This window comes from Diaphorina citri, unplaced genomic scaffold (genome assembly GCF_000475195.1).
Source record: "Diaphorina citri unplaced genomic scaffold, Diaci psyllid genome assembly version 1.1 scaffold1711, whole genome shotgun sequence".
NCBI lineage: Eukaryota > Metazoa > Arthropoda > Insecta > Hemiptera > Psyllidae > Diaphorina > Diaphorina citri.
Window position 1 is genome coordinate 6,763 of NW_007379137.1, and position 11,861 is coordinate 18,623.

An 11,861-nucleotide genomic window follows, 5' to 3' on the forward strand; every position below is an offset into this window, starting at 1 on the left:
ATGTGTCTTGTTGGTTTTTTGTCTTCTTTCCTTTCCCAAAAATTCCGGCCTTTTTTTGGGGAAACTAAAAAAAAAAAAAAAATTTTTTTTTGAAATCAATCGCGGGGCCCCCCGGTGGTGTTTTTTGTCCGCCCGTTTTCCCCGTGGGGGGGCAACCCTTTTCTTTTTTTTTTCGAACTTTTGGAAGGGGCCCCCGGGGGGGTTGCCAGAAATAAGAATATTTATTTGTTTTTTTGTTCAAAAGGGGGGGTTTTTCGCCCCGAAAAAAGGGGAAGACCCGTAAATTTTGGGGACAGAGAAAAAACGGGGGGAGGAGCCAACCTGTCCTCTTCCCGAAAAAAAAAAAAAAAAACCCAAAAAAAAATTTGAACCCCTTCCCTTTGTCCTTTTAAATTGAAATGTTTAAAACCCCCTTTGGGCCCTTTCCCCCATTTGTTTATAACCTTGGGTTTTCGGCAAACCAAACCCCTCGGCGCCTTCCTTTTTTCAACCCTCTTTCAAAAAAGAAAACAAAAAAAGAAAAAAAATTGTAATAATTATTTTTATTAAAGGGAAGAACCGCTTTTCTTTTTTTTTTCAAAGACTTTTTTAAGGCTTTCTTTTTTTTTTTTAACGGGCCCTCCAAAGGTTTTTTTTTGTATTCATTTTACCTATTGATCTCGATATTGTTTATTCAAGTGTACCTGTTTTATTTTGAATTTTACCCACATAATATACTTTTAAAATAGTTGATAAGTTTTAATCTACAATCTTCTCCATTCAAACTTTTAGATAGCTTTCAGATTGGGAATCCGCCACTGAAGCCAGAGGCTTATCTTCGAATCATATTGTCAAATCCACTGACGATCACCGTAGGCTAATCTTATCAACATTTTGGTACAAAGGAGATTGACACACCTCAGCTAAATCCACTAGCTCTCCCACTCTTTCGAGTATCAACTTCGGACAAATCAATTGTCGGCCCATCCAGTGGCTTAGTTTTCTACCACCACTCCCTTTCCCCTTGTATCAATTGGCGCCCAACGTGGGGCCACTCTCTCTTTCCCCTTGTATCAGAGTCATTATTGAACAGGTTCACACATCATAGCAGAAAATCTTCATATCGTGTAACAACATAACCTGTTTCTAAATCTTCATAACTATACATAACACATTGTCTACGGCGTCATACAGATCTGTATGACAGGACTCTCTTCTCTATTCTCGTCGTCATACAAAAATGGGTGACATTGGAGATTTCATTTTTAACACATTCGATAGAGAATCATCATGCTTAGCTTTGGGTTTTTCTGGTGCTCGTAAATTCCAAGGGGTTCAGAAGTTATGAAGAAAATAAAAGGAGCACATACCACTACCCCCATCTATCGGGATTTTTTTAAATTTTTTGAAACGTTGTGGAGCTTATTAGCGCGTTTTACAGAGTATGTTCACTGGTACATAGTAGGTACGTGAATCCGTACCTAACTCAAATTTCATATTTTTGGCACATAGCACATTATTGATGATCGGTCTTCAAATATGTAGGGACGGGGCGTCATACTTTTATGTATGACAGTGCAGAGTATTATTGTGGTGACCTCGCTCTTTGAGCGGCGTCATTCATATCTGAATGACAGTGGATTTTATTGAAATTAGGCCCCCGATCTCAGAGACATATCGTGATTTTTCGCCCCGTAGACAATGTGATAATTGGCTTCTAAATAGTCTACCTCAGTAAAACAATGCCCATACCTACATACTAGGTAAATCAAATTTGGAGCCTTCCCCAAGTTAATTATTTTACCAATCAGGCAAAAAGCCAGACGGGGCAATTTTCGTCAATCCATCAGCCCTAGGATGATTGGTTTGGACTGACGTTTGATTTTGGCTACAATACAAGTTATGGCCACAATTTGCTAGGTATTTCTTTCGGTCTCTAGTATTTTCCCTGTCCCCCAACCAGACTAAACTGGTTTACTCCCTGTTTAAAGTCCCCCAACCAGACTAAACTGGTTTACTCCCTGTTTAAAGTCCCCCAGCCAGACTAAGCTGGTCTACTCCCTATTTAAAATCCCCCAGCCAGACTAAGCTGGTCTACTCCCTGTTCAAATTCCTCTAGCCAAACTGAGCTTGTCACTCCCTGTTTAAGGTCCCTCAGTCAGACCAATCTTGACTGAGTGCACCCCAACTCACCTGCTGTCATACTCTGGTACATGGATTCATTGATTGGGGTCCCGGACGCGGTACATTCCATAATGGAGCAGTCAGAGTCTTGAGACCAGGTGCTGTTGTTGACGGAATTGGACATAGGCATATTGGGGGGCTCCAGAGCCAGCATTTCCCACAGGGTCAGCCCGAACGAAAAAATGTCCGCCTTGTCAGAAATGATTTCTACAGGTAGGAAGTAGTAAAAAAAAAACAAAAAAAAAAACAATTACATTACTTTCTCCTTCCTATAGGATAACCAAGGGAATTAAAAAGGAATTTTAACTGTGTTGGGCATTGTTAAAATGCTTGTCACAAATTTAATATCATTCCCCAGTTAATACACCTAGATAAATCTCGTGACTTCACTTGGACTCGAACCACTAACCTACAGATCTGAAGTCCAAGGCATTAACCACTGCACCACTGAGGTTGATAGTGATAAGTAGAGATTGTTTTACGAGGTGGCAAGGCATTGTGCCATGCCATCAAGGGGCATGTTACAAAGCAAGAACTTCTGGAAAGGTTCAAACAGAAATCCAGAAAAATTCAGCTCCAGTAACTGCACAGGTAAACTTTTGTTGTTTAATATCTACTTAAAATAGGAACACCCACTCTTACCATCCATCAAGACTTCTGGTGCTGACCACAACTCTGTGCCAACATACTCCTGAGTATCATCTGCCATAAGACCTTGCTCGTTGAGAAATATTGGTGTTCCAAAGTCACACAACTTGATCTGTTCAAAATCACCTGGAAATGAGAACTTAATGTGAGGTCAATATCAAGAGACTTCTTAGATACTTAGATAAACTAAATCCTATTGTTTATCACAGATACACATACTTACCTACTCAATCTGAGGTCTAACAGAAGTACCAAATTTAATATCATTCCCCAGTTAATATACTTAGATAAATCTCATGACTTCACTTGGACTCGAACCACTAACCTACAGATCTCAAGTTCAAGGCATTAACCACCGCACCACTGAGGTTGGTATTGCGGTTTCATATTTGAACTTCAAAATGTACATACAATAATAATGATTGAATACTTTTACTTGTTAAGGGGCATAATCTGAATGATATTCTTTAGGTACCTACTTACCTACCTACCTGTTTTTTTTTTTTTTTTTTTTTTTTTTTTTTTTTTTCAAAACTTTTTTTATTGAAACCCACCCTCCTGTTTACCAAGCGAGTGCCTTGACCACTACACCACCAAGGCAGGTTAAATAGGCTAGCTAGAAAAATTACTTACCTAATGATGTTCCACACGTTTCCATAGCTAAACACACTCTCCCATCCTTAGTTTTACCTTCCCCTCTGAAACCAATGATATTGGGATGAGACAGACTTTTTAGGACTTTAGCTTCCACTTTTAAACGGTCAGAAATAGCTTTTTGTCCTTTGAACTTGCGTTCCACCTTTTTCAATGCCCATGGTGAAAGGTTTTGATCATTGGATGAGCCTCTTGCCATTGCATACACTCCAACTCCTGGAATATTAGAGAAACATTAGCTTTGTCTAAGTATCCATGATATTGATAAAGGGAGATAAGGGCATCCAAATAGCAAAGTAGTAGGCTACATGGTACTGATCAGTAGCTCAAGGCCAGGCACTCACTATCAGGTAGACCTGACAGGTATGGCTAAAAAGGTCTGTCTGTCAGGTTTAGTTGATAAGCACACACATATCACATAGACCTGATCAGGTCTACCTGACAGTGAGTGGCTGGCCTTACAGCTGGTTCTAGTCCTATTGGGCTCTCATCACCCAAAAGTGCTAATTTTAATCACCCCTGAGCCACTCACATTCAAATAAGCCTGGAAAGTATAGGTAGGTACACCTGGCATCCTGGCAAGTAAAGCTGAATATGAGTGCTCACTTGCTCAGTATTAGAATCAAACCCAGGACCTCCTATATGGCAACCATGTCCATTACCATTGTACAAATAGTTCTTCTTCGCCTTTTCCCTTGTTCAGATGGGGTCAACATTTTTTTTTTTTTTTTTTTTTTTTTTTATCCTTCCCAGAATAGCTGATAAGCACACACACTATCACATAGACCTGATCAGGTCTACCTGAAAGTGAGTGGTTGGCCTTACAGCTGGTTCTAGTCCTATTGGGTTCTCAAGTTCTCATCACCCCTAAGCCACTCACATTCAAATAAGCCTCAAAAGTATAGGTAGGTACACCTGGCAAGTAAAGCTGAATATGAGTTCTCAGTCTTAGAATCAAACCCAGGACCTCCCTGTATGGCAACCATGTCCATTACCATTGTACAAATAGTATTCTTCTTTGCTTTTTCCCTTGTTCAGATGGGGTCAGCATATTTTTTTTTTTTTTTTTTTTCAATCCTCTCAATCTTTGGCTACAAAAATTTTGTGAGTGGATGCACTTTGCACTCAACTTTTGCTATTTTGGCAATGATGCAGAAGCCACAACAGTGGAAAAGAAAGCTCCTTTTTGTATTTAACCTAACCCTATAATAACACTAATCACTGCCCTAATTGTGAAAACTCTTTTTTGTGTTTAACCTAACCCTATAATAACACTGGTCACTGCTTGTTTGTGCCAGTTCCTTTGGTAGCAAAATCTTCCACTGACGTGACTTCTGCACAAGTACCGCTATCTCTATAGCAAAGGGAACTATGGTAGAAATGGTATTTACGGTATTTTCTTCTTCCTATTCATTACCTGTTCCATAACCCAGTCTAGTGGTCTGTGGAGTGGGCGGTACCATAAGTTTTGATTCCTTCTCTTCCGCAGCAGATCCGTTCTGAGGTTTAAGCGGTTGTTTCCACGCCTTCATGATTGTTTTCTGTCGAAAATACAGTGGATTTTTTTTTCCTTTTATGCTTTCAACAGAATTGCAAAATTTTCAAAGAATAAACGACGAAGGAAAAGAATCGGAAACGAAAAAACGTAAGTAAAACGTAAAACGGACTTTTTTTCAACAGTCGAAAGTTTGAAATTTTCGTTTGTTCATGTGTGTGAACAGAGCTCTTTTCCCCTCTTCATCGAAAGAAATTTCTGAAGCCCGCGAAAATTTTGAAAAAATGTAAACATTTGAAAATATGAAAATATTTACAAGTGGCCGTTCCCAACTTCCCACAGGATTTTTCCTTGAATTTTCTTTTTACATGGGATTTGAAGAAACTTACCACTTATCATAACACACCCTTTTGGTTATCTTTTGTCGGAAATCACCAAAATGGATCTGAGCCATTTAAATCACGGTGATCACAAGCATTTCATTCAGAACTCATTCAAGCCGGAGACAGTTGAAGATGTTTTGGCCAATCTTGAATCACAGAAAAATCTTCAGGTTAGTAAAATTTTCACAGGACCTTTCTACCTTCGATGGATGTTTGTTTTGATGTAAAAATGCCTAATCAATAACCAGAGTAGGTACCTACCCTATTACACTAGGTACCCATAATCCTGATTGAGAAGTTGATAGAAAACACCAACCCTGTCCAAACACAGGAAAAGGCAAATAAGATGGGATTAGGTGCACCTTTATAAGTACAATAACTTTTAGGTTCTATAATGTTTAGTTAATTTAGTATGCTTGCTTTCATTCAAAAGCAGTATCAATAAAACAACTGCTACATTAGACTCCTGTGGTCTGTGTCGTAGCATGCCCAACCGTAGTATGCCGGTATGCCTCTCATCAAATGGGCGAGAAGAGACACAATACTTCCCATTTAGGTGCTGGGTCAACACGAGAACACCAGAAAATTGTCACATTCCATCCTGATTCAAAATGGCAGCGCTTTGAAGTTATGCCTCTTACGCCGCACTGATCCCGTACAAAGGACAGGTCAACCACTAGTAATTACTGTTTCCTTGATGTTTCCAGCGGTCACGACATGACAGTATGGAGTGTAGAAGCTTGTAGCAAGGGACTAGCATTGACAGGATCTCGTGATACTACTGCCAGACTGTGGTCCCTGGAACAGATGTATCCTCTAAGGATATTTGTTGGACACAAGCAGGATGTCACAGTTAGTTGAAATAATATAGGAATCTCGTAGATTCGTAGATTAACACATCCTTTAGAGCTGTTTACCCCTACACCTAAGCCTAGGAGTGGGATATGGGAAGCTCAGTGTTCTAATGATCTGGAGGTTAATAGTTCGAGTCCAAGTGAAACAAAAAAATTAGTGTTTGAGATCCATTAAAGTCAAGTTTTTTTTTTGTATCAATAAAACAACTGCTACATTAGACTCCTGTGGTCTGTGTCGTAGCATGCCCAACCGTAGTATGCCGGTATGCCTCTCATCAAATGGGCGAGAAGAGACACAATACTTCCCATTTAGGTGCTGGGTCAACACGAGAACACCAGAAAGTAACCCGTTGAAATATTTGCAATCGGAAAACGAAAACCTTCTGCATGGTAAGCAAGCGCGTTACCAATGGGCTATCCGTGCCCCGTTTCTATTCTTATTATTCACAGTGTGCCAGATTCCATCCGAAGATTACCTACATAGGTACGGGGTCCTATGACAATGAAAAACGAAAACCTTCTGCATGGTAAGCAAGCGCGTTACCAATGGGCTATCCGTGTCCCGTTTCTATTCTTATTATTCACAGTGTGCCAGATTCCATCCGAAGATTACCTACATAGGTACGGGGTCCTATGACAAGGCTGTAAGACTATGGAGTATCACGGACGGAGCTTCAGTACGGGTATTCTCCGACCATGTGTCCCCCGTACTTAGCATTGCTTTCAGTCCTTGTGGAAAATATCTTGCGTCCGGTGGTAAGTCTTGACTTATTTATTTTATTTGACATAAAGGTCTGACATGCAAGATGAAGTATGACCTGTCACTATACATTTTAGGTCGTGGTTATGTACCGGGTTGGTGTTGGCAGATGGGTTTCAACTTTTAGTTCTAAGAAATAACAGCTTTTGATAAACCAAACAGAATCTGAGGTTCATTTAAGTGCCTGTACCTGTGTTGAAAATACCTTTAAAACAAATAGACAGGAACAGGAAAAAAAGGGCTTTTCTCTTTGTCTTTTAAGTTAGGTATTGTGTTTTAAAAATAACCAAGTACCCAAGTGACTAAAAAATCACTATGTACTTAACGTCTTACAGATCCTAGTTGGGTTATATTGCTGGTGAGAAGACACCTCAAGTATTTTTCTCATAACTTCAGTAGATAAGTGTAACCTACTTACCTACCCAAAAGATGGGTATGACTTATATGAATCTACTAATTTGGAAAAAGTAAAGTAGCTTTTAGTGATGGAGTTATTAGTAGGTTCACCTTATTTATACTAATTCATTTTCAAATCTTTTTCCACCATCAGATTCATGCAATACATCAAGTCTATCTCTGATAAGAAGTGCAAGGCAGAGTTGTCCATGTTCCTGTATCCCGTATTCACCCATTCATATTTAGATATGCTGGAGAGGTCCCACGCAGAAGATGCATATGTGTTTGCTGAAAATTACAAGAATTTGTTCTTGAAAAACACTGAGTATTGTGAACAAGTTGAAGAGTTAGTCAAAATTAAACAGTACAAAAATGTTATGAGCTCTCAAATAATTAGGTGTTTTAGGTAAGTTTCTGCTAACAATTATCTTTTCTACAAGAAAAAAAAAATCACTCTGTGAGTAACTATGTACTAATAAATTGTTCTCTAAAAGAGACAGCCAAGTATATTCTGCAACACAAAATTGTTGCTTGCACAGCAGTTATGATGTGTCATGTGTATGTAGAGAATAATATTGTGTACACATTTACTTAGATACTTATGCTAAGAATTTATTTCACTAATTGTGTACACTGTACCCACTTTTTATTTTCAGGGAAAACAGGTATTCATTGAAAATTTCAGAAGACACATTTTCTTCTCTGGAGACGTTTTTTACTCAAGAAATTAACTTTCCATTCCTTGAGGTAAGTATTTATGTGTATTCTTATAAATATAACAAATTCTTATCAGATAAGTTGATTGAAGGATTGAAAAATCAATGTTTAAGTAAGTAGGTAGGTAGTTAGTTTTACCTTTTCCCCACAAAACGGAATTAATTCATAAAAGGCCTAGTTAAACCGAAACTTGGGGAGTCAATTTCAATCCCAGGGAATCAGAACCAGAAATAGAACCTAACTCATTTATACTGGCAGAGAGTGCTAGAGGATGATAATGCAAAGTCCCTTTACACTCCCAGAAATGTACCTTAAGGCTGAAAGTTTCCTCCACATTTCAGCTAATCCAAAGTAAAATAGACCTGACAATTTCGGATATAAAAGATCTAGATGATGGACCAGAAACAGAACCAGACACTTTCAATGCAAATCACACAGAACAGAAGTACAACTCAGATCCATTCAGAGTCAACTATGAGAACATTCCCGAATACAAAAGGTTTCTGGAAGCGAAGAGAAATCTGAAGAACGTACCACCCAAACCTCAGAGTCTGATGTGCTGGGCCATTCATAATCTGGAAGAGTGAGTTTATGTCTATTAGTAATAATAGGCAATAGGCTATTACCTACCTATGTATATGTAGAATCAGAACTTTATAACTCTACAGAGGTAATAGGGATAAAATAATCAAAATATCTTCAATAGGCAAATATGATCATCTTAAAAGTTACCTAACTTTTTAATATCAAAATATCTTGATATAAGGCCCACGTTCCATAAAAACAAAAAAAACATGCATTTCGGAAAAGTTATGACGTGAAATTGCAGAAGAAAAATCTTTAAAAACCTTACAGACGCATTATGATGGTTGTTGTGACGTCCAAAATTTTGCGTCGAAGTTTCACAAACCATGCATTTCGGAAAAGTTACGACGTGAAATCGTAGAAGAAAAATCTTTAAAAACCTTACAGACGCATTATGATGATTGTTGTGACGTCCAAAATTTTGCGTCGAAGTTTCACAGTTGTCAAGTTACTTTCAGGAATGCAGCTCAAGCAAGATACTCTCTACACACAGTTGGGCTGCGCGTAAACGTATGAATATTGTAGTTAAAAATCTAATGTTCACTAAAGGTAGAAACACACTACTATCACGTCACGTGAGCTCGTGGGGGGTCAGAAAGATGTTCAAAGTTTTCTCATTAATATTGTAGGTAATTTCGTTCATGAGAGCAACACTGCCCTCGTGAGCTCACGTGACGTGATAGTAGTGTGTTTCTGAACAATCGAATGCATAGGCTTGGATAAAATTGGATGCTGTTAAATCTATTAATCCTCTGGAACCAGACAGATCTGCACATTGCACATGACAGTGTGGTAGTACGCCAGGTCAAGAGTACCACCTTCCACTGACGAGTGTTCGTTGTGATGAAATTTTGTAAATAAATAATAAATATTATTAAAATTAATACCTCTACCTCGAAAATAAAAGAAGAAGCTCATTTATTTAAGATCCAGGAGAGGAGAGATGAGAACTACAAAGGGAAAAGAGTTGAGAGAATGGAAATCAGGGGGAGAAAAGGGTGAGGGAGGCCGGAAAAAAGGAGGAAAGATTGTGTGAATCAAGACTTGGACGAGAAAAATTATAAGATCATGAGCAGAGTTATTCAAACGTCATAATGTCATGATATCATACTAAAACGTCATATTTTAGCTTTTTTGGGGAAAACATCATAAAACGCCGAAATTTTCTAGGTTAACAACACTGAACCGAGGCGAGGTGTATATTCCTTTTGGGAAATTTTCGGAACGTAACCGGTTCCCTTTTGGAAATAGATCAGTTGCGCTTACTCAGGTGATGTTTGGAAATAGATCAGTTGCGCTTACTTAGGTGATGTTTGGAAATAGATCAGTTGCGCTTACTTAGGTGATGTTTCAAAGTCATAGAGCAGGATTAGCAGGAATAATGAGGACCAACTGAATTTTTCTTTTTCTTCTACTTACGACTTCTAGAAACCGAGATAAATCGATTTCAAAAATACCGGTAAATCGTGAAGTTTAACGTCACGGCATACGCTCCCGTAGGCGATGACGTCATAATTCATGACTCTCGCTCCGTTTGTTTGTGCGCAAGCGTTTCTGCGCATTTAGTTTGACGTCATGGCATACGCTCCCGTAGGCGATGACGTCATAATTCATGACTCTCGCTTCGTTTGTTTGTGCGCAAGCCTTTCTGCGCATTTTGACGTGAAATCTGACGTCACAACTCTTTGAACTTTTTGATTAGAACGGCAATTAAATATTGAATTTTCGACCTTTTAAAGTTACTTTTTCGCTGCGCATTTTGATGTGAAATCTGACGTCACAACTCTTTGAACTTTTTGATTAGAACGGCAATTAAATATTGAATTTTCGACCTTTTAAAGTTACTTTTTCGGAGTTTTGACCTCAGATTTGTATTTTTCACAACTTTTTACGTAGGAATCGACCTTTTATTGATAATATTTTCCCAATTGCAACTCCTCCATTGAAAGAGTGCCTGTACTAAACCATAGAAAATCCAAGATGATGCCCCCCGATTGGAACCGATTCCGAATGGAAGATACACCTCTGCTAAAGCCTTACTTAACTCTTTAGTGATGGGGGTTGTACCCTCCATTCGGCCACAAGCTACCTGTCTCCTCACCTGGCCTGATTGGGGTCGGGAAAAGCCAGTAACAAGAAGTGTTAACGGGCCTTAACTCTTACATGTTGGTATTTCAGGTCAGACGGGATGCACATGAATGTCTACGGGAACAAGGGCGCGGTGCATGATGTCTCTTTTGTTCCGGACTCGAAATATTTCCTCTCCGTCTCCAGTGATAATTACATGCGGGCCTATTCCCTCGATACATACAACTGTGTTATGAAGTACAGGTAATATATCTGTAGTGGTTAGCACGGTGAACTTTGAATCTGTAGTTTGGTGGTTCGAGTCCATTGCCTAGAACCGTGGAATTTTTAGTTACTCTTATGAATCAAGGATCCCAAAAATCACATCAGAAAAATTTCTGTTTGTATGTATGTATGTATGTATGTATGTATGTCTGTCTGTCTGTCTGTCTATCACGCTGATAGACCTGTTTTTGTCCTCTTTTCACGAGAAAACGGATCGGCCGATTTGGATGAAATTTTTTGTGGTTATTAAAAAGAGTACTGAGGGTGACATAGGCTACCTAAAATTGTCACATTCCATCCTGCATCAAGGATCCAAAAATCACATCAGAAAAATTTCTGTTTGTATGTATGTATGTCTGTCTATCACGCTGATAGACCTGTTTTTGTCCTCTTTTCACGAGAAAACGGCTCGGCCGATTTGGATGAAATTTTTTGTGGTTATTAAAAAGAGTACTGAGGGTGACATAGGCTACCTAAAATTGTCACATTCCATCCTGCGAGAAAGCCAGCCGTTCTGAGAACGGACCTTATCTGTATAGGATAAAATCCGTCCCGGGCGGGAATCGAATCCGCGACCTAGTGCTTACAATGCAAACACGCTACCTTCCAAGCTAACTAGGGTGGCAATTCAGGATCGATCAACAAGTTTCCAACACTTAGGGTGGATTTTACCAATATTTTTTCAGTCCCTAGAAGGCCTTTTAAGCTAACAGCTTGTTAAGTTCCATTTGATTTGTATAGGCTTAACAGGGCTGTTAAGGTAACAGGCTGTTAGAGACTAAAAAAAAAAGGTTGGTAAACCCCCCCCCCCCCACCCCCCTCACCAACATTTCCCCCCAATTCTCCCCCCATGT

General features: G+C 39.1%; 4 protein-coding genes across 4 annotated transcripts in view; 3 read left to right on the top strand and 1 right to left on the bottom strand.

Moving 5' to 3' along the window:
• Window positions 1–2,103: 2,103 nt before the first annotated feature.
• On the bottom strand, window positions 2,104–5,537 carry LOC103516960 (lymphokine-activated killer T-cell-originated protein kinase homolog). The gene is made up of 5 exons (XM_026829219.1): window positions 5,350–5,537; window positions 4,883–5,006; window positions 3,445–3,681; window positions 2,806–2,937; window positions 2,104–2,370 (listed from the first exon to the last, which is right to left on the bottom strand). Exons 2-5 carry the CDS (start codon window positions 4,995–4,997, stop codon window positions 2,138–2,140), a joined length of 717 nt encoding a protein of 238 aa, XP_026685020.1. The 5' UTR covers window positions 4,998–5,006; window positions 5,350–5,537; the 3' UTR covers window positions 2,104–2,137.
• Window positions 5,538–5,940: 403 nt separating this feature from the next.
• The window catches only part of LOC103516961 (TAF5-like RNA polymerase II p300/CBP-associated factor-associated factor 65 kDa subunit 5L), a 6,955-nt gene continuing 1,034 nt past the window's right edge, over window positions 5,941–11,861 (top strand). The window contains exons 1-2 of the mRNA XM_026829218.1: window positions 5,941–6,195; window positions 6,785–7,034. Coding sequence (XP_026685019.1) covers window positions 6,061–6,195; window positions 6,785–6,964 — 315 coding nt within the window. The 5' untranslated portion in view covers window positions 5,941–6,060 and the 3' untranslated portion in view covers window positions 6,965–7,034. The remainder of the gene's footprint in view (window positions 6,196–6,784; window positions 7,035–11,861) is intronic.
• LOC103516962 (TAF5-like RNA polymerase II p300/CBP-associated factor-associated factor 65 kDa subunit 5L) lies at window positions 7,466–8,855 on the top strand. Its single transcript, XM_026829217.1, has 3 exons — window positions 7,466–7,759; window positions 8,010–8,100; window positions 8,412–8,855. The coding sequence occupies exons 1-3, from the start codon at window positions 7,512–7,514 to the stop codon at window positions 8,655–8,657; spliced, it is 585 nt and encodes a 194-aa protein (XP_026685018.1). The 5' UTR covers window positions 7,466–7,511; the 3' UTR covers window positions 8,658–8,855.
• The window catches only part of LOC108253392 (transcription initiation factor TFIID subunit 5-like), a 3,488-nt gene continuing 2,262 nt past the window's right edge, over window positions 10,636–11,861 (top strand). Inside the window, exons 1-2 of the mRNA XM_026829220.1 lie at window positions 10,636–10,688; window positions 10,834–10,972. Coding sequence (XP_026685021.1) covers window positions 10,636–10,688; window positions 10,834–10,972 — 192 coding nt within the window. The remainder of the gene's footprint in view (window positions 10,689–10,833; window positions 10,973–11,861) is intronic.

Excerpts from the sequence above, each read along its gene's own strand:
- LOC103516960 (XM_026829219.1), bottom strand. The coding sequence starts at position 4,997 with ATGAAGGCGTGGAAACAACCGCTTAAACCTCAGAACGGATCTGCTGCG. Across the intron at positions 3,682-4,882 it reads TAGACTGGGTTATGGAACAG|GAGTTGGAGTGTATGCAATG; the intron begins GTAATGAATAGG and ends CTAATATTCCAG. Across the intron at positions 2,938-3,444 it reads AACGTGTGGAACATCATTAG|GTGATTTTGAACAGATCAAG; the intron begins GTAAGTAATTTT and ends TCTCATTTCCAG.
- LOC103516962 (XM_026829217.1), top strand. The coding sequence starts at position 7,512 with ATGCAATACATCAAGTCTATCTCTGATAAGAAGTGCAAGGCAGAGTTG. Across the intron at positions 7,760-8,009 it reads CAAATAATTAGGTGTTTTAG|GGAAAACAGGTATTCATTGA; the intron begins GTAAGTTTCTGC and ends TTTTATTTTCAG. Across the intron at positions 8,101-8,411 it reads TTAACTTTCCATTCCTTGAG|CTAATCCAAAGTAAAATAGA; the intron begins GTAAGTATTTAT and ends TCCACATTTCAG.